Raw genomic sequence first — 21,874 nt, forward strand, 5'->3', positions numbered from 1 at the left:
CCATCTGCCTCCATTTTTCCTGCAGGTCTTTCTTTCAAGAGGTATCTTTTATTCTTCTAGCCGCTCCAGGCTGGTCTGCTCATTCTCTCAAGTGGGGATTTCTCATCTCTGGAGATCTGGATGTGGTTCTGGTTTCTACCTATAGTTTTATGTATTGCCAAGGCTCCGCGAGAAGCCTCGTTTACTGGGTACGCTGTAGCCCCATTTTAGGTATTCCAATCAGTCATAGGCAGAAGACAGACTTACAAGCCTTCTAGTGTGGTGTTTCTGACTATTCCTTTCTCTCCCTCTCCAGTATCTACTCTATATTATAATGCAAGGGAAACCAAGATTAAAACAAACAAACAAAAACAGTCAAGCATCTTAACATGATTCCCCCCACCCCATTCCAACCATGACTCAATCCCTGTATCTCAGAGCCCTGCCGTTCCAAGGCTGTGTATATATCGTCCTTTATCTCTGTCCCCTTTAGCGCTTTCGAACATGCCCAGTTGTTCTCCCATCTGCCCCGTTTCTCCGCTTCCCTCTTTGTTGGGAGTTTTTTAATGACCTGATCAATTTCTTCTTTTTCTATTTCAAGTTTTCTATTTCACTCTGTGTTAGTTTTGGTAGGTCATGTTTTTCTAAAATTTATCCATTTCTTCAAGATTTTCAAATTTATTGAAGTACAAGTCTTCATGATATTCTATTATTATCCTTTTTATTTCCGTTCTGTTGTGATGTCACATATATGTCTGTTATTTAGGTCTTCTCCCTCTTTTCTCTTGTTAGATTTGCCAATGGCTTGTCAATTATCTTAATCTTTCAAAGAACCAGCTTCTTGTCTTATTGGGTCTATTTTTCTGTTTTCTAATTCATTTATTTCTGCTCTAATCTTTCTTTTCTTCTGGTGACTGTAGGCTTACATTTGCTGGTCTTTTTCTCATTGTTGGAGATGTTGCATTATGTGTTGATTTTGATTCTTTCTTCTTTTTGGATGTGTGCATTCATTGGGTAAATTGCCATCTAAGCTGTCCTTTTCCTGTGTCCCAAAGGTTTAGGTATGTTGTGTTTTCAGTCTCATTTACTTCAAGAAATTTTTTAAATTTCATTTTTTATTTATTCTGTTACCCAATATCTTTTAAGTAGCATGTTATTCAGTTTCCATGTATTTGATTTTGTTTCCTTCATCTTCCTATTGTTGATTGCTGATTTTATAGCATTGTGATCTGAGAAGATGGTTTGTAGAATTTTGATGTTTTTAAATTTATTGAGACTTGCTTTGTGGCCTAACATGGTCTATTGGAGAATGTTCCATGTGTACTGGAAAACAATGTGTATTGTGCTGTTGTTGAGTTGAATGATCTATAAAATCTATGAGGTCAAGTTGATTGTGTTGTTTAGTTCCTTTGTGTCTTTGTTGAGTTTGTTTTTCTGTCCTTTTTTGGCAGTGGTGTATTAAAATCTCTTACTATTACTGTTATTGTTTTTGCTAAGTGCCTTCAAATCTCTTCCAACTCATGTGGCCCTCTATAGGATTTCCAAGGAGCAACTGGTGAGTTTGAACCACCCACCTTGCGGTTCAAACTGACCATGTAGTCTAGTGCTTATCCTACAGTGCCACACCAGTACTATTGTTTTAGAGTTATCTGTTTCTTTCTTCAGTTCTATTAACATTTGATTTATGTATTTTGAGGCTTTTTCGTTGAGAGCATAGATATTTGTTATTGTTATGTCCTCTTGTTCAGTTGACCCTTTAATCATGAGATAATGTCCTTCCATACCTTTTATGCTGGTTTTTGCCTTAAAGTTTACTTTATCAGAGATTAATATTACTACTCCTATTCATGTTTGATTGGTATTAGCTTGATACATTTTTTCCATCCTTTAATTTTTAATCTATGTTTTCCTTTGTATGTATGATGTGTCTCTTGTAGAGAGTATATTGAAAGATCCTGTTTTCTTATTCATTCTGCTACTCTCTGTCTCTTGACCGGTGTATATAATCCATTGACATTCAGTGTAATTATCAATGTTGTTGTTGTTGTTAAGTGCCAGTTATCAACAGGTATATGGATTAATTGTTGTCATTATGCTGTTTGTTTTTTATGGTGCTGTTGTTGTCTTTGTTCATTTGCTTTGTGCTTTTTTTCGTCAATTTCTTTTTTTTTTCTATGTTTACAAAATCTTCATGGATTTCTTTTTCTTCATTTGATATGAAGATGTATTAAGTTTCTATGAGGTTACCCTGTAATTTATTAATTTCCTCTTCAATTTAACACAGCCTATTTTATCCTGAAATCTACTTGACTTCCTCACCATTTGGTATTCCATAACTTTTTTTGCTCTATAGTTGCCTTTATTATAGATTGATATCTCTGATTCCCTATCTTCAGGCTTGTAGTTTTGTTGTACTCTGGATATTTCTATATCTGAATTGAATTCTGGGTGGTGTTGCCATGTATGCCAATCTCTGGTTGTCTTCTGCTGTTGTTGGTTCTCAATCCAAAGGACTTTCTTTAATATTTTTTGTAGAGTTGGCTTGGTTTTTACAAATTCCTGTAATTTTTGTTTATCTAGAAATGTTCTAATTTTGCCATTGTATTTGAGGGACATTTTGCTGGGTATGATTCTTGGTTGGCAATATTTTCTTTCAGAGCTTTGCATATTTCTTCCCATTGCCTTCTTGCTTGCCTGCATGGTTTCTGCTGAGAAATCAGAGCTTAATCTTAATGGTTTTCCTTTGTAGGTTGCATTTCTTTTTCATCGAGCTGCATTCAGGATTCTTTCCTTGTCTTTGATTTTGGATAATTTGATTATGAAATGTCTTAGTGATTGTCTTTTGGGGTCTATCCTGTTTAGAGTTTGTTCAGTTTCCTAAATGCTTATCATCTGTCTCATCTTTCATGATGTTAGGAAAATTTTCTTCACCTATCTTTTCTGTGGTTTTCTTTGTCTCTTCCTGACCTGGAATTCTGATCCAGAACAGGTTGGTCCTCTACATGTTGTCGCACATGAATCTTAGGCTTACTTTTGATTTTTTTCTTTATTTTTTCTGATTATCCTTCTATCTTACTAATGTTGAGAGATTTGTCTGTAAGTTTTCTAATTCCGGCTTCCATTGATTCAAATCTACTCCTTTGCCCTTTCAGTTTATTGTCCATTTCTGATATCTTAGTATTGATCTTCTGGATTTCTGTTTTTAGGGTTTGTATTGACTCCAGTCCTTAATCTGTTTTGTTTGATTGTTCCTGTAGTGCTTTTCTGAATTCATTCTTGTTTTCCTCGACTTTCATGTTAATTGTTTGGATATACCTACATTTCATTCTCCTGAATTCGTTTTTAGGTAGTTCCAGTGCCTCTTCTTCTTCAAAAACATTTTTGAGCTCTACCTCTTGGTTGGTTGTTTGAGCTACTCTGTCTCGTTTCTTCTTGTTAATAGACATTTTCTGCTGCTTTCTTGGCATTGTGGTGGTGTTGTATTTGTATAAAGTAGATGAATGTATGTTGGTGTATTCTTAGGCAATCACCAATGGCTTCCTGGTGGGTATGATCAGGAGATGAGTTTCTCTATTCACTGTTCATACAGTTCAATTCAGAGTGTATTTAACTGATATTGGTTGTAGTCACTGTTTTGGTGTATAGCAGCTGGTATTGGCTCTTGCCCAATTAGTAGTGTTGTAGAGGGTACAGCTGTGCTTGGCTGTGTGACTACAGTTGCTGTCTCTTATCAGGTGAGGCAAGAAGAAGGAAAACAAAAAAACCAGTCTACACAGAAAAAAATGAAAGTCAGTGACTCTCTCTCCTCCAATAAGGGATATGCTGCACTACCTTCTGGCCTCTTACCTTTACAGCTGCCTGAGAAAATTCAAAATGGCCATGCCATGTCTGGCAGGCCCACATAAATCGCTTCCTTTCCTTCATTTCTTTTCCTCCTTTTTTCTGTACCCCACACATCCATTCAATCCCCCAGGTTAGACTTTGCAGATTTGGAATGGCGCCTGCCCAAATGGGGTTACTATAGATAGCTCCTCCCTGGGACTCACAATCTCCAAATGACTTCAACCACCTGGAAAGTGAGAGATTCCCTGGGAGTGTATGCATATTGGAATAAAAGGAAAGAAAAATCATAACATTACACCTTTGTCTCTACAATCCACAAGTAGGTTTCTACAACACAAGTGTGTTTTGTCGTCTAAAGACACAACTCTAAAGATGGCTGCAGCAGGTTCCTTCAGCTGCCACTGCTCATCAATCTCGCCACGTCTATTCATCTCTCTGTCCCAGTAAGCATTTGATCCACTGTTCTATCCTTTCCTCTGAAGCTCAGGGTTCCAGGACCATCTTCTGTATCTGTTTCATCCAGTTTTCTGGATCCTTCCTGCAGAGAGTCTGCGCAGCCTTTCTGCTGCCTAATCCTCCATCTAGCCCCACCTCCTCTTCTTTCCCTGTAGTCATCCGTCACCAAGTTCTGTCAGTTCTCCTCAGGGCCTCTTCTCAAATTCACCCAACTTCTTTATTTCCCTAGACACAGCTCAGTTCCAACTATTCCTAAATTTTTGCAACTTCCTCTTAGAAGAACTCACCTTCTTCATACTCTCCTCATCCAAACCATCTATCATAAAACTGCTGGGCTCATCTTTCTGAAGCACTGTCTAGGCACGTCCCTCTACTGTTCTGAAACCTTCCTTGGCTCTTGGTTACTTTTAGCTTCTCAAGTCTGTAGTGTGACCTTGCTCTTCATGTGGTGATGTAACTCGGGATGCCTGGGCTTGACCAAAATAGGGCCTTCAAATCGGGCTGATACTCTAGCAAGACTTCCGACAGCTCCTATGACCTGTTTTGGATGGGGGGATCGAGATGTGACTTGTTCTGAATCAGAATGTCTTTGAGGAACAGGAGTCATTGCAGTGATTCCTTGACTCTAGCCTGGAAACATGAAATGTTAGAACTAAAACAGGACTGGAAAATGGAGAAACTGAAATCCAAGAAGTCAGAATTAAGTTAAATGACATGTACATGTGACCTAATAATGTCTTCTGTTAAAGCAGTATCTCTAATACTGGTTCAGTTGTATCTTCTGTATGACTTTCCCAGTTACCACACCAAGTCATCAAACTCATTTCCCGAATTTTCTGATCATCCAATGATGCTTTTTTGTTTTCTCATACAGAAGTTGCATCTTTTTCTCTGTTCTGTCCCAGGTTCTCTTTTCATGAAAACCTTTTTTGATTTGTCTCATTCACTCCAGCTTTCTGTCTTTCTTTTAACTTTTTATTGTGAGTTGAGTGAAAGTTTACAGAGCAAATCATCAGTTTTACATTTAGCAGATGGTACACTTTGTTTCATCCAACTGAATCCCCTCAATGTAACATCACTTATCCCACTTCCTCCCTGTATTTCTTGTTTCCATTCTTACTTCTTTCTCCACCTTTCTGAATTTTGTCCTTTGGTAAATGCTGCCCTTTTGATCTCAAATGGTGTCCATTTGTTCTCAAATCATTGTGTGGTGTCCATCCTATAAACCTATCTATTGCTTGATTGAAAATTGAACCACTCCAGCTTTCTTGTATGACTAAGGATTCCCGTTTTCCTGGCTCATTTGCCCATTCACAGTTGCTTCATATACATTACAGGTGATGCTTTCGTCTGTGTTCCTTATATCCTGACCCAGCTATCAGTCCCCACAGTTGCCCTGACACACACACACCTTGGGGCCTATGTCCAGATCTTCAAGTCCCTCAACTAGAGATTGGTGTGCAGGGTTTCTAAGGTGCTGACAAGAGCCAGCAATCAGAGAAAAAAGTGTTTTTGCCATTTTCTGCCCTATCCTTGTTTTGATGTCCTTACAAAGGGTTGATTAAAAAAAAAAAAAAAGGCTTTAGGATTGAAAAAAAAAGCAATTTTAGGAGAGTGAATTTTTATTTTATATATTTTTATGGTTTTTTAAAAATTTCTGAACAATTCATAAAAAAAGGTAAAAATCCTCCCTCTTTCTCAAATCCTATTCCCCCAGAAAGAACTACTATTAATAGTTCTTTCCAGAATTGCATTAAATATTTATCATGTTCCAGGTGCTGTTATCACCATACTGCATGCATTTTCTCCTTTCATTCTCCCTAGACTCTGAGGGATGAATGATAGTCGTCATTTTATAGGCTAGGAAGCTGAGGAGGATAATAATTTCATAACAAACAAACTATCAAGCAGTATTTGAAAAGCTGTCCTGTAGACTGGGCAACAGGTTTGTTTGGGGTTGCTCCAGAATACCACACTGTTACCAAGGGCTGGGAGTGAGGAGGGAGCTCATCTCTGTTTCCTATGGAGAAATCCTTTCTGGTGAATCATTGAGTGCATCAGAGGAGGGCTGCCCTTGCGTGGAGTCAGTGAGCCTCCTCCACCAGCAGTGTTTAAGTACCTGCTGGCTAACCATCTGTCAGGGAAGCTGAAGAGGAATTCCTCACCAGTGGGAGGATGTCCAAGGTGCCCTCCAAGGTTCTTTTCTATTCTGGTTCTTTCTCTGATGAGCTGCCAAGTGAGCCTTATGTCTCCTGCTTTTCGGACTGTTCAAAAAGCAAGAGAAGCACCTAGAACATCGCTATGGGATGTCGAAATAGTTTCAGTATGTGCCAAACTAAGTTAAGGGCTGTGTGTATATTTACCATATACACACAGTGTTGCTGTGAAATGTTGAAATCACACTAAAAGGACAGTCAGATGCTTGTTTGCCCCACTTTCTCAGCTTCCCCAGGGAGAGGGGTGGGAAGCATTGGAAACTGCCAGTATTTGGCTCATGTGAGTCTTTCAGGATCTGATTCCTCCCAGCTTGTACCCTGTGATCAATGGCACCTCCTGTTTCAGAGCAGGTACATAATCACTTCAGGAAGTACGAGGTCGAATATCTACAGTTCGCCTTTCGTTGGATGAACAATTTGCTTATGCGAGAGCTTCCCCTTCGCTGCACCATCCGCCTGTGGGACACCTACCAGGTACGACGTGATCCCTTGCCCTCTCTTCACTAGTGTGCCTGTGGTGCCCAGCTCCCTGCCATAGTGTGGAATGTAGCTGTGAGAGCACCACTCCCCTCCTCGACCCTCACTTCTCTGCCTGCAAGGGACACAGGCTCTGCTTTTCAGGCTTCTGTTTTCCCAGCCATGAAAGGGGTGTTCTGTTGCTCTCCCACCTCCTAGAAGGAATGGAACTGGGAGGACCAGAGGCAGCTCCTTGTCAGGGCATGGAGACCTAACTGCTTTGTTTTGTTTTTCTTCCTTTCCAGTCTGAACCAGAAGGGTTCTCCCACTTCCATCTCTATGTGTGTGCAGCCTTCTTGATCAAGTGGAGGAAAGAGATCTTGGATGAGGAGGACTTTCAGGTGCGTGTCCAGGAGCTCAGCCTGGGCTGAGAAGGAATGTCAGAGTGGGAATTAGCTCATTCATTACAGATAGAAGGGCCCAGAGCAGCTACCTGGATGGGAAAGGGAAAGAAGAAAGGTTGTCCCTCCCTTCTGGCAATAAGCCGTTTGTCAAAGAGTTCTTGCAGTACGAAAAGGCTGCAGGACAGCTGGGCAGGACTAGACCTTCCATTCACCCACTGACAAATAGTCACTGCCTGCCTGCCGTGTGCAAGGCACTTTGGAAGGATAGAGCAGTCAAGAAATGAAGCAGAGAGGTCTGTATTCTCACAGAGCTTACATTCTAGTTGGGAAGACATGTACAATAAACAAAAGCATCATAAATAAGGAAATCGTTTAAATGTTAGAAGGTGATAAAAGATGAACAGAATGAAAAAATGGGGAAGGGAAAAGTGATTGTTAGGTGTTAGGGAAGGAACAGGTTGCAATACTAAATAAGGTAACATAGGCTTACTGAGCAGGTGACCTCTGAAGAAAGGCTTCAGGAAAGTGGAGGAGCCTGCCAGGTAGACATCTGGGGGAATGCGTGTCTGCTCAGGGTGTCATGAGCGGGGCTGCTGTGGCCTGAGGAATCCAGGGAAGGACAGAAAGAAGTGAGGCCAGAAGTCACAAGGGACCCAGACCACCAACTACTTTCACTTTTATGCTGTATGAAAGAGGACATATGAGAAGATCTTGAGCATAGGAGTGATGTAACCTGACCTAAGTTTTTAAAGGATCTCTCTGGCTTCTATATAGATTGTAGGTATGAGCAAGGGTGGAAGCAAAGAGGTCCCCCAGGAGGCTACCGTAGTCTTCTGAATCTGTTTTGAAAATAGAGCCATCAGAATTTGCTGACACGTTGGGTCAGGAATAAGGTAGGCTGAGATAGAGTCTGATACACCAGGGAAGATCAGGAGTCCAGTGTGGGGCAAGTTGAGTTTGAAATACAGTTAGACATCCAAACAGAGATGTAGAATAGACCAATAAATCTTGAGTCTGGAGATGGATAGAGAGCAGCCAGGTTGGACATATAAATCTAGTAGCCTGTGGTGAGAAGGTGTGTAAAGCCAGGAGACTGGAGACGATTCCCTGAGGAGGTGAGTACATACGGGAGTGGGGCCGACACCATGGCACACTCCTGCATGAAGAGGTCAGAAGAGGTGGACAGAGAAGAGGAGACTGAGCCAGACTGACCAGTGAGGCTGCAGTGTCTTGGAAGCCCTGGGTGGGTTGCTACAAAGAGTCTCCATGAAGGAGAATTAAGAAGGACGTGTGTTAGGTGTGAATGCCAGACACGGCTCCAGGAGGACCCCAAACTGGGGGTGGGGGAATGGGCATTGAGGACCGAGATTGTCAGGCCCTACCCTCTGCAGAGAGAAAGGTCTGAAGACTGTTCATAGTCATTATCTCTAGAGGGAGGAGGAGACTTTTGTTTTCTTAATTTGTTTGCTGTGGATTGTTTGAGGGTTGGTGATGAGTGTTTTAAGAGACACGTATTTCTTTTTTTAAAACATGGAAAAAAGCAAGAGAGAGTGAATGTTTTTCTAAGTTCCAACTAATAACGTAGTGTTTTCCAGAGCAGTAACCACTCTCCATGATTCTCGAGCAGCCCCACTCTGTAACTGGTGTGAGGTGGTTATAGACCAGAAGCCTATTCGTAGAGAGCTGGGCTTTGAAAGATAAATGAAAGAGTGGATGGGTTGACTTCTGTGAGTAGGTGCTCATCATGATGTGAGGCTGCAGGCCACTGATAAAGAGCCATCAGTATTGGCAGCCAGCAGCATATGGTGAAAGAATACAACCCTGTCGCACACCTTCATCCTAGGATGTTATTCATCCTAGGATGAAGGTGTAATCTCTAAAGATGAATGACATCCTAGGATGAAGGTGTGCGACAGGGTTGTACTCTTTCACCATACTTATTCAACGTGCATGCTGAGCAAATAATCCAAGAAACTGGGTTCTATGAAGAAAAACGTGGCATCAGGATTGGAGGAAGACTCGTTAACAACCTGCAATATGCAGATGATACAACCTTGCTTGCTGAAAGTGAAGAGAACTTAAAACATTTTTTACTGATGAAGATCAAAGAGCACAGCCTTCAGTATGGATTGCATCTCAATGTAAAGAAAACAGAAATCCTCACCACTGGACTAATAAACAACATTCTTGGCAATGGAGAAAAGATTGAAGTTGTCAAGGACTTCATTCTTCTTGGATCAATTATCATCACTCATGAAAGCAGCAATCAAGAAATCAAACTACGTATTGCATTAGGCAAATCTGCTGCACAAGACCTTTTTAAAGTCCTGAAGAGCAAAGATGTCAGTTTGAAGACTAAGGTGCACCTGACCCAAGCCATGATATTTTCAATACCCTCATATGCATGTGAAAACTGGACAGTAAATAAGGAAGACTGTAGAAGAATTGATGCATTTGAGTTATGGTGTTGGAGGAGAATATTGAAAGTACCATGGGCTGCCAAAAGAACCAACAGATCCGTGTTGGAAGAAGTGCAACCAGAGTGCTCCTTGGAGCCCACAATGGTCAAACTTCGTCTCTTATACTTCAGACATATTGTCAGGAGGGATCAGTCGCTATAGAAGGATATCATGTTTGGTAAGGTGGAAGGTCAGAGAAAAAGAGGAAGACCCCCAGTGAGATGGATTGGCCAAGTGGCAGTATTGATGGCCTCAAGCGTGGCAATAATAGTGAGGATCAGGCAGTGTTTCGTTCTGTTGTGTATAAGGTCACTATGAGTCAGTACTGACTTGATGGCACCTAACAACAACAACAAAGGATGAATGAGGATGGGGGCAGGAATGGCCATGTGCTGAGGTGAGCTATCAGTTTTGATAATGTGGTTGAGGTGGTGTAGCATCTTGAGAGCATGACCCCTCATTTAGTTATCAGGAGCCAGGCCCAGAGAACCTTGTCATCACAGGGCTTCCCAGATAACTCAGAAAGATGGAGGTGATTCCTGGAAAGGTTCTTAACAATCCACAGTGTCTTTACAGTGTCTAGCTGGGCTAGACCAAGGGATGGTCTTCTTTCCCAGGTAGCACATTCAGTGAGCTGATGGAGGTGAAGTCTTCCTGCAGTAACCCAGAGAACACTGGGCATTGTTGTCTGCTGCTGTGTCCGCACCAAGATCTCCGACTTGTGGCGGGTTCTCGTCTCTTTGTTTTAGACACAATAGGATGGGCAGTTACACTGGAATAGCTGCCAAGTGTCTCCTATACCTATTACCAATAAAAGAAACAATGTCCTGGCTGTGTTGGGATGAATATACAGTGCCCTTTAGGAGACAGAAGTAAAGCATAGGTCTAAGGGACAGGGTCACAAATGCATCGTGTCAAATGGTGAGATACTGGACACGATTTCTGCAGAGAAGGGAGGCACTTACATCCTAACACTAAAGAGCTGTTTGTAATTGAATTCCTGCTAAGGCAGCTCAGTAAATAACTACAGGGACCCTAGAAAGGCAGAAAGACCCAGCCAGGAAGAGAGACCTATTAGGGCTAACAGCTGCAAGTAAGTGGCTCAAAGGAAAACCAGGGAAAGTCACTGCAGAAATGGAAGTGGATGTGGTGGCAGTTTCAGCACACCAGTCATTTGTCACCCTGAAAGAGCAGGAGAAAGAGCCAGGTGTAAAGGGAGCCAGTTGAGAAGATAGCCACCTTTTTACTAAAGTCAGGGACTCTGCGGAATAATGGAGTAGTTGAGCTGTAATCTCTAAGCGTCACTGCCTGGAACCCAATTCCAGTTCCACCACTCTAACCACGTGACCTTGAGCCAATAACTTGGCCCTCTGTGTCTCAGTTTTCTTACCAATAAGATTGGGATAACAGGCGTAAATACACGTAAGACAGCTAGATCACTATACTTTTCATTTAGCCCTCAAAACATGATTTTATTGTCATGAATCATAAATATTATTGCTACATGCAGTGTAGTCCTGTGTCTGGGAAGCAGTGAAACCAGAGTTTTCATTATGAGTTGTTGTGGTGGGGTTTTTTTTTTTTTTACTTTATCTGAATAAACTATGCTAGGCAAATCCTGGATAAAGCAGTTGAGTTGAATGAGTGAGTTGGGCCAAAGAGGAGGAATCAGAGTGCACAGGGACAAAGGGCAGTACCCTCGCTGTGGCAGAAGCCTCTAGAAGGAAGGGTACCTGCTCTTCCCTGGCTGAGCAGCCGTCTCAGTTCACTGACCATGGAGGAACATTACAATGCATGAGCGATGGAAGCAGAGGCATATGTGTGCACAGGTACTGTGTGGCAATATGACTGGCACCTTCTGAGGCCCACGGACAGCCTGAAATGAGAGCTTTCTGCTGGTTCCTGATGGAGGGGCCATCAGCAATGCTGTCCCACAGTCTATGCTGGTGTGATGATAATAAAAATGATGATAACATTAGGTTGTTGTTGTTGTTGTTAAGTGCCGTCGAGTCCGTTCCGACCCATAGCGACCCCGTACAGGGTTTCCGAGGGTTGGATCCTGTGAAATGATGTGTTTATAAGGCTAAATGGTCGAATGTTGGCAATTTTCTAAGGTCCAACTGAATAAATAGTTCATTCTTAGCACTTTTCATATGGCACACACTATTCTAAATGTTTATCTGTAGTTAATTTCATTTAATCCTTGCAACAGTTCTATGAGGAAGTTCGTGACCAGTAGCTGAGTCACAGAAATTAAGTAACTAGGCCAAGGCTGCCACTTCCCTCCCAGTATGTCATACTGTGATGGCTTGTATGGTGTTGTGATGCTGGAAGCTATGCCACTGGTATTTTAAATTCTGAAAGGGTCACCCCTGGTTGACTTGTTTCAGTGGAGTTTCCAGACTAAGACAGACTAGGCAGAAGGAAGAGGCAGACCACTTCTGAAAAATTCCCCGCTGAAAAAACGTTATGAACTATAGTGGAACATTGTCAAATACAGTGCCAGAAGATAAGCCCCTCAGGTTGGAAGGCACTCAAAATACAACTGGAGAACAGCTACTTCATCAAGGGAGAGTTAACCTTAATGACATGGATGGAGTAAAGCTTTAGGGACATTCATTTGCTATGTCAGGGTTGCATCCTTTCACCATACGTATTCAATCTGTATGCCAAGCAAGTAATCTGAGAAGCTGGACTACATGAAGAAGAATGCAGCATCAGGATTAGAGGAATACCCATTAACAACCTATGATGTATAGATGGCTACAACCTTGTTTGCTGAAAGCTTGTTCAAGGTAAAGAAACAAAAATCTTTACAACTGGACTAATAAGCAACATCATGATAAATGGAGAAATGATTGAAGTTGTCAAGGATTTCACTTAACTTGGAGCTACAATCAACACCCATGGAAGCAGCAATCAAGAAATCAAATGACATGTTGAATTGGGCATATCTGCTGCAAAAGGTCTCTTTATGTTAAAGAACAAAGATACCACTTTGAGAACTAAGGTGCTCCTGACCCAAGCCTTGCCTCACATTCATGTGAGAAGAATTGATGCATTTGAATTATGGTGTTGGTAAAAAATATTGACTATACCGTGGACTGCCCGAAGAAATCTGTCTTGGAAGAAGTACAGCAGGATGCTCCTTGCAAGTGAGGATGGTAAGACTTTGTCTTCTGTACTTTGGACATGTTGTTAGGAGGGACCAGTCCTTGGAGGACATCATGATTGGTAAATAGAGGGTCAGAGAAATAGAGGAAGACCTTCAATGAGACAGATTGATACAGTGACTGTAAGAATGGGCTCAAACATGGGAAAGATTGTGAGGATGAGGCAGGAATGAGCAGTGTTTCATTCTGTTTGTACATAATATGGTCACTGTAGGTCAGAACCCACCCAATGGCACCTAACAACAGCTCAAGGCCACACAGAGAGTAAGTAAGGAGGAGCGCTTGAGTCAAACTCCTGCCACAGCTACTCACAGGTCAGGGTCTGCTTACTCCTCCTCCTCCTCACTACACATCCTCTGTCCTCTCATTGATGAGTGCTAGCAGACTTTCTTTTCACAAAGTAAATGTTTAAGAGATAATGGTGCTTTTAAAACTTTAAAAAAAAAATTTACTCAAAGCTCCTCCTTTCACTCTCTTATTTTGGCTCCTGGGTTTTTCTCCTTCCACTGCCAGAAGGACCTGTGGCCTCCTGGTTCCTTCCCTTCCATGCTGCCCCTACACAGAGCTCAAACCCACACCACATGTCTCTGAAGAGCAGAGGCTCTCCTGGTCACCGGGACTGACTGCACCAGGGTGTTCTGGAGACGGAGGCAGGGGCCTGGACTGCTGTCTGGGAGGTACAAGAGCTACCACCCTGAGCTCAAAGGTAGAGGCCAGACTTCAGATGTACACGAAGACCAGAGCCTTCGCCTGGGGGGGCTAGAGAAAGAGGGATGGAATGCCACTCAAACCAGGTTTTTCAAAACCTTTTTGTTCTTTTTTTAAAAAAACTTTTTTACTTGGAAATATCTTTATACTTACAAAACAGTTGTAAAAATAGTACAGCATCCCCAGGTATTCCCACTCATTCATTAAATGTTAGCATTCTAACTTAACCATAGTATAAGTAACCTAATCAGGAAGTTGGCATTGATACAAATATGAGGGAAGGGCTTCCTAAAGTTCATTGAAAAAATTCCTCTTGTGAGGAATTTCCACTTGTGAACCAAAGCGAGCTGTTCAAGGTAGCCCTGTTCAGTTTTCTCTAAGGAGAAGCTTGTCTAATTTGTTTGTTTGAAACTTTTTATTGTGAATTGAGTAAAGGTTGTGGAGCAGATCATCAGTCCCCCATTCAAGAAATTATATACTTCGTTTCATTACAATGATTGCAATCCCTCCCACATGCTATCAGTTAACAGTGTTGACCTCTATTCACTTTACAAACTTTTTGAAGCTCCCTCATACTATTAAATAATATTTAATCTTCTAACCTTATTTCACCAGATTTTTATCAGTTTTATTATTTGTGTCCTTTTTCTGGGCCAGGTTTCTCTTCAGATCCCAATCTGGGGCAGTCTTGCTTGGTTTTTCATGACAGGAAATTTTCAAAAAACTTTCCAAGAGTATTGGTTAGTTATTTTGTAGAATGCCTGATAGGATCTCATGATTAGATGGAATTCATGCATTTCAGGGAAGAATCTAAAAGAAGGGGTTATGTTCTTCTCAGGGTTCTATCTCAGGAGATGCACAGTGTTGAGTGTCTCATTACTACTGGTCATGCTGTTACAGGTGGGATCTACCAGGTTGCTCCACTGTAAAGTTACTGTTTTCTCTTTGGTAATTACGAGGTATCTTGTCAGGAGAAACTATACAAATGCCCTGTTTCTCTTTCCCACTGATTTTAACATCCATTAGTGATTAGTGCCTTCAACAGTCATTATTGTGGTGTGTGCCTAGTGGCGATTTTCTTGTTTTCCTCATTCTTCTACATTTATGAATTGGAATTTTTCTATGAGGAAGAGATTCTCCTGCTCCCGCTTGTTTATTTATATCAATAGAAATTCACGAGCATTTAATGTATTTACATTATCACTCTTTATTCTGCTGCCCAGTTTGGAGACCTTCAAGTTGGCCCTTATGTCTTTCTGACATTCTCTATCCTATCTTTTTTTATTTTTAAATAATATTGTTTCAGTGAAAGTTCCCACAATAAATTAGATTTCCAGTCAACAATTTCTACACAGATTATCCACTGACATGATCGTTACGTTCTTCCCAATGTGTCCGCTTTCTCATCATGTCTGTCCTGGTTCCATTTCCAGTAATCTACCTTTACTGTGCCCTTCCCTTCTCATCTTTCCTTCAAAGCAATTGATGACCATCTGGTTTCTTATTGATGATTTTTTAAAGGCACTTAGTACTCATATGGCCCCCTCTCATCTTTAAGCACTTCCTTACTTTCTAGAACCACAGATGCTTTAGGCTTATCTTGTATTTTCCTTGCCACAACCTTGGGATCCTGGAGCCCTGGGTAAATCAACTTTATGCCACTAAAATGTTTAAAAGTGTCTTTGTAACTTTGAAATAAGATTGTAGGGAAGCATTCAGCTGGTGTTCAAGAGCAAGCATAACTGGTAGCCATGCAAGCCAGGTCAGTTGGAGGGTGGGGGACTAAAAGGCCCATGAGCTCTCTGAGCACAGAAAGTATTCTCTGTCTTGGTCTAGGGGGTGGTTACACACATGGGTACACATGAATAAAGGTATTAAACTTTTATATTAAAAACTCCCGCATATTGAAAATCAGAAAAACAAAAAATTTGCATGATTCAACTTACATGAAATATCTAGACTAGGCAAATGCATAGAGACTAAAGCAGATTAGTAGTCCCTGGGTGCCAAGTAGAAGAGGCAATGGAGAGTTATTGCTAAAAGTAAATAATATCCCAATATATCCAGACTACACTCCCAGCTAAGGTTACTCAAGGTATAAGTAGATTTGTGTTATCTTTCAGTAACCCAGAAATTAATTGGAACTTAATCCAACAGCATTTTAGGAGGTTGTGGAACAATATACACTTGTCTGGGGATATTCATCAGCTACATGCTCAAATTTATGATATAAGTAACTCTCAAAGTGAACACTGAGTGGCTACTCATTTGCTACCCATGCTAGAGAGTAAAATCCCCTAAGAACTTGATTGAACCTCAGCATAGTGATCCTGCTTGGTCACCTTAGAGCAGGTGGTGGGCCGGCAACGTCTGGCGCATGGGGTCCCCAGCTGATCTCCTCCGTCCCTGCCTTCCTCGGATGGCGGCTGTTTATGCTGGACGTGTGGCCAGAGACGGGTAAGGATCACGTGGAACCTCGGCTACTTAAGACAGAGACATTGCCATGCTGCAATGAGTCTCAATGACTGGTAAGACTGAGGAATTCGCAATGACCACCTAAGACAGGCAGCGTCCCTTAAACAATCAATAAATAAGGAGGATTCAGATGCAGACAGTACAGACCCGGTCAGGAGGCCAAGCCCCTGTGGGCCCAAGCGTCATTGACCGTCCAAACCATAGGCTCTGAGGATCAGACTCTAGCCACCTAGTAGACATAGCAAACTGTCCCTCATCTGATTATTCAGTAATGCTTGTCAGTAATCTCATACATGAGCCCTGGATATCCACAGACAAATGTAAAAACCTTCCCTAAAAGCCGAGACTGTAAATTCCAAAAAGCCAAATCCCCCCCCATCAAAAAAAAAAAAGCTAAAGAGGATAGAGAGAAACACTGTAAACTGATGATATATGGCAGGGATAATAATCAATGTAATGAAACAAGCTATATGAATGGTTGAATGTGAAGTTGATGATGTACCCTGTAAACTCACTCAATGCAAAATAAAAACATTTAATTAAAAAAAAAAAAAAGTAAATAATATATTTGACTATAGGGTAACCGATCTAGGAAAAGTATCTGCCTTAGGACAGAGAACATCAGTACCAAATCAAGTGCATGGTCACCCTCTAGTCTAAAAAGTCACTTCAGGTAAATAATTTTAACTGAGGGGACATGGAAGGGGTTTCGATCATTGTAATGACACAAAGTGTATGATATGCTGAATAGACTGATGATATGTTCTTGAACCTTCACTCAAATCACAATAAAAAGTTTAAAAAAGAAAAAGTCCCCTCAGGAGAAGCAAGATCTGTGAGAGAGCCCTGAACATGGAACCTCACAAAGGTGTCAGGGCAGGTATCAACAAAGCTTCCAAAGGTCCAGAACTGATTTCAAGAAGCACCGTGCAGGGGACTCCAAATCATTGATGTTCCTTTCAGTGGCAAGGGAGTCCAAGGAATCAGCAAAAAACTCTAAACTCAAGCCAAGTGTCAGATATGTCCAGAGGATTCTTTGCTTCTGTCTTTATAGAAGAAAACCTTGGAGAGATTCCCACTCTGAAGGTGCCTTTTGTAGGAGACAGGTCAGAGTTATTAAATGAAATAGTGCTAAGCCCGTGGGATTCTGGAGGCCTAAGTACCAAAGTAAATGTAAATAAATCCGTTGAACCAGATGGCATCCGCCTACCATTTCTGCAAGAACTCAAGGGTGGAACTGTGGAACGTTGCCCAAATGCAGGGCCTGTCTTTACAGACAGTTGGTGAATTGCCAGTTTGAATTCTGCCCATAAGAATGGTTCAGAGGGAACCTGGGAACTAAAAACCTTCTACCCAAAGCAAGCTGATGTGATAAAAGGCAAAATTTCTACTTGTGAACAACAGCGAGCTGTTCAAGGCAGCCCTGTTCGGTTTTCTCTGAGGAGAAGCTTGTCTAATGCAGTAGGGTGCTTTTAAGCAGAAGAAAACAGTGAATAAAAGTTTGACTTGCAAAGAGTTTATATCAAAGGACAAGTTGTTTCATTTTGTTGTTTTTATTATGGGAAATATATATGTGACAAAACATATTTGCCGGTTCACGATTCAGTGACATTAACTCATGTTCATCCTATTCAACTGTCATCCATATCTGTTTCTAACACCCTTAAAAGAAGCAAGGACTTGGGTTTTGAAAAGTTACATTGGGACCAGGGTAAGTGTTTTGCTGCATCATTAATTCTCAAAATAGAAAAGCTGATTTCTTTAGAGTAACTATTTGACTAGGAATCTATTTTTATATACGGAATATACTTTGTATTTACAAAAGAAATCCCAATATTGCAGTCATTCTACACACAGTGTCTTATTTAATGTTGTTGTTGTTAAATGCCACTGAGTACTGGGATGGGGTGAGGGGAGGGAGGGGAAGGTGGAGCACGGGACAGGGAATAGACACAGGATAGTGTGGGGCAATACACAAGAAGGGGGAGGGGAATGAAAGAACAAAATGGATGGGAAAACAATTAGGCAGGTTTGATTGGGCTAAGTGGGACAGGGGTAAATAATGATGTATGCACAACTTTGAAACAACAGGGCTCTAGGGTACAGGGATTGAGACATGGTTGGAATGGGGAAAAGAGGGGAAATGATGTTAAGATGCTTGGCTGTCTTCTGAATCTTGGTTTCCCTGGCATACCATTATAAAATAGACATTTGAAGGGGAGAGAAAGGAAGAGTCAGAATAATCACCATAGAAAGCTTGTAAGTCTGTCTTCTGCCTATAACTGGTTGCTATTGTGCTGTGAAGTGCCGTTGAGTCGATTCCGACCCATAGTGACCCTGTATAGGATTTCCTAGGAGCAGCTGGTGAGTTTGAACCACCAACCTTACAGTTCAAACGACTTTGCAGTCTGACGTATTAACCCACAGCGCCACCCAGAACTCCAACTAATTGGAATACCTAAAATGGGGCTACAACATGCCCAGTGAAGGAGGCTTCCTGCAGAGCCTCTGCATTACATAAGACCATAGATGGAATCCTCAACTACATCCAGAATCTTCTGAGGTGGGAAATTTTCACTTGAAAGGATAAGCAGACCAGCCTGGAGCAACTAGAAGATCAGAAGATACTTCTTGAAAGAAAGACTGACAGGAAAAATACAAAACAATATAGGCAGTCCGACTGATTACTACAAGAACAAGCAAGTTGCTTGCCCAGGAGACATCAAGGCAAGTGGTCTGGTCCCTTCAGGGCAAACTGCCTTCCAAGACTAAGACAGTGGGAATACATGCTCTGATTGGTGACCACGTTCATCACCGATAAGGGAAAGTGAGGGAAAAACAGCAGTGAAGCTGCAAGCTAAACCCTACAATGTTCAACAGACTCTTGTGAACCCAGGTGGAGACCTGGTCGGCCAGCAATATGGCGAGACCTTGGGACTCTTGGGCCCAGAGTCATTGACATAGCCACAGAGGACTAGAGTGGAGAGTGAAGTGTCCAGCTGATAAGAAGAGAGGGCATATGCATAAGAACACCCACACTTGCAGATAATACCCACTTGAGCTAGCTTCAATGACTGGATGCTGGATGATCAAGCTCAACTAGAAAAAGAAAGAAGAGGAAAAAAAGAATAATATGATACAATTTGATGAACTTCTACATCTATGGATGCAGTAGCTCAAAAGAGGGAACAAATCTTTACAAAGAGGATCATTACCACCTCCCCAATATACAGAGTAGACAGGGATAGGCACCTTGGACATTGGCTACCCAAAATGGGGCAGGGGGGGAAGGGGGGGCGCTACAAAGGCAAGAAGTGACTGGCTTCTTGAGGGAGCCTAGGTCCTGAGGGTGTGGAGGAAGGTACAATCTCCACTGAGTAGTATCCAGTAGCCCTGGGCGGGGCTGATGAAAGGAGATGCGGATAGGTCTCTTGTGATACAATAGTGAATAATTGTTAATGTAAAGGTAGACGATTTGTAGCAAAAGGAGGGGAGTGATTGAGTTTGCAGTCTAGGAGCAGAGGTCCCAGGGACCATCAAGGGAGAAGAGCAGAGAGCCCTACCCTACCCAGAGAAGCAGTGACACTAGAGATGGAGTGGCTGGGGACTTTAGACCCAGAGAAGGAGAGGGGCTATGTGCTGAAGATTGCAGGGAGGGGGGGTGGGGGGCAGGCTTACAGGGTATACCCTTTGGTTGGTTGATAATGCATGGAGGGGATTGTAATCATGGCAATGAAACGAACTACGGTAGGATGAATGTAAAGCTAATGTCCTCCCATGTAAACTATCACATAATTACAATAAAACTTTTTTTTTTTTTTTCTTAATGCCATTAAGTTGGTTGCGACTCATAGCAAACCTGTCTAGGGTTTCTGAGGAATGGCTGGTGGGTCTGAACTGCCAACGTTGTTACTGGCTGTCCAGTATTTATCCAACAGCACCGCACCAGGACTGTTATTTAATAGTGATTGCTTTATATGGTTCTAAGTTCTTTGGCTGTTAATTATTACAATCAATCTTTGTATTTGGCCCACATTGCAAAGTAAAATTAATCATTTTCAGGATTTCCTTCAAAGAATCTTTTCTACTTTTTTTTCCTCCTTCTACTTTATGCCCCCAATTTTTCTTCCCTCAATTGAATGTATACTGTAGTAGTTATGAGTGTAAGTTCTTGAGCCAAAATGTCTGGATTCAAATCCCAGTCTAATGCTACTCTATGACCTTGGGCATGTTCTTTAACCTCTACCTCAATTTCCACATCTGTAAAATGGAAGTAATAATACCTTCCTCCTAGTGTTAATGTGGTAATTAAATGAGTTAATACAGAGTATACATAAAGCATTTAGAGCCCTATCTGTAGGTAGTAAGTGTTCAATAAATGATTGTTGCCACTATAATTATTGTTATTATTTATGGTCTCTTTCTTCTTCCTTAGTTCTTCCATCTAGTGTACATTCTGTCACGGGTTTTCCCTGTCTCTTTCCATTCTCGAAGTCTCTTTACTTATTGCATACTGTCTTAGTTATGTAGTGTTGCTATAACAGAAATATCACAAGTGGATGGCTATGGTAGTAGTGGTTATGTGCCGTGGAGTCAGAACTGACTCATAGCAACCCTGCACAGGGTTTCCAAGGCTGTAAATGTTTACAGGAGCAAAAAGCCTCATCTTTCTCCCGTTGCTGACCCGATTCGTAACCACTACTATAGAAACCATAGATTTATTCTTTCACAGTTTAGGAGGCTCTAAGTCCAAGGAGTTCTGGTATGGTACTGTGGGTTAATGCGCTGGACTGCAAGGTAGGTGGTTCAAACCCACCAGCTGCTCCTGGGAAGCCTCATACAAGGTCGCATGGGTCAGAACCAACTCGACAGCACTTAACAAGTCCAAATTCAGTACATCAGCTCTAGGGGAAGGTGTTCTCTCTCTGTCAGCTCTGGAGGAAGGTCTTTCTCTTCTTACAATATCTGTGTGCTAGGGATTCCTTGGAGATCTTCTGTGTCTTGGCATCAGTCTTTCCCTGGGTCTAGATAGTTCTCAGCACAGGGACCTTGGGTCCCAGCTCTCCTTTCTTAGTGGTATTGAGCTTCCTCTCTCTCTGCAGGGCACATCCTGGGAAATTTACCTTGTGTAGGATCAGGGCATTCCATCTTAACCCAGCCTCATTAACATAACAAATAGAACCTAAGTCCTGCCTTGTTAACACATTGTTGTTGTTGTTGTTAGTGTAACTCTTGGTGATGGTGGTGGTGTGCATCAGTCGGTTCCTACTCATAGCGACCCTGTATAGGGTTTCCAAGATTTACCAGAGCAGAAAGACTTATCTTTCTTCTGTGGAACCACTGGTAGTTTCAAACTGCTGACCTTGAGGTTAGCAGCCCAACTCGTGACAACTACGCTGCTACCAGAGTTCCTTGACCCTATATAGGGTTTCTGAGGAGCAGCAAGTGCTTATCTTACGTTGGGTCTCCCTTTAATACATAAAGACCAGGATTTACAACATTAGATCAAATCATGGTAGATGATTACATTATTACATTGAGAACCTATGGCCTAGCCAAGTTAATACATATTGTTGTTGTTAAGTGCTGTCAAGTCAGTTCTGACCCATAGCGACCCTGTACAGGGTTTCTGAGGCTGTAAATCTTTACGGGGGCAGAACGCCTCATCTTTCTCCCGCGGAGCAGCTGGTAGTTTCGAACTGCTG

At 41.8% G+C, this 21,874-nt stretch overlaps 1 protein-coding gene across 1 annotated transcript in view; it reads left to right on the forward strand.

Moving 5' to 3' along the window:
* TBC1D22B (TBC1 domain family, member 22B) overlaps nucleotides 1-21,874 on the forward strand; it is a 103,757-nt gene that overhangs the window by 67,436 nt on the left and 14,447 nt on the right. The window contains exons 11-12 of the mRNA XM_006860421.1: nucleotides 6,841-6,968; nucleotides 7,256-7,351. Of these exons, the coding sequence (XP_006860483.1) occupies nucleotides 6,841-6,968; nucleotides 7,256-7,351 (224 nt within the window). The remainder of the gene's footprint in view (nucleotides 1-6,840; nucleotides 6,969-7,255; nucleotides 7,352-21,874) is intronic.

The sequence above is a fragment of the Chrysochloris asiatica genome, unplaced genomic scaffold (genome assembly GCF_000296735.1).
Source record: "Chrysochloris asiatica unplaced genomic scaffold, ChrAsi1.0 scaffold00038, whole genome shotgun sequence".
Taxonomy (NCBI): Eukaryota; Metazoa; Chordata; class Mammalia; order Afrosoricida; family Chrysochloridae; genus Chrysochloris; species Chrysochloris asiatica.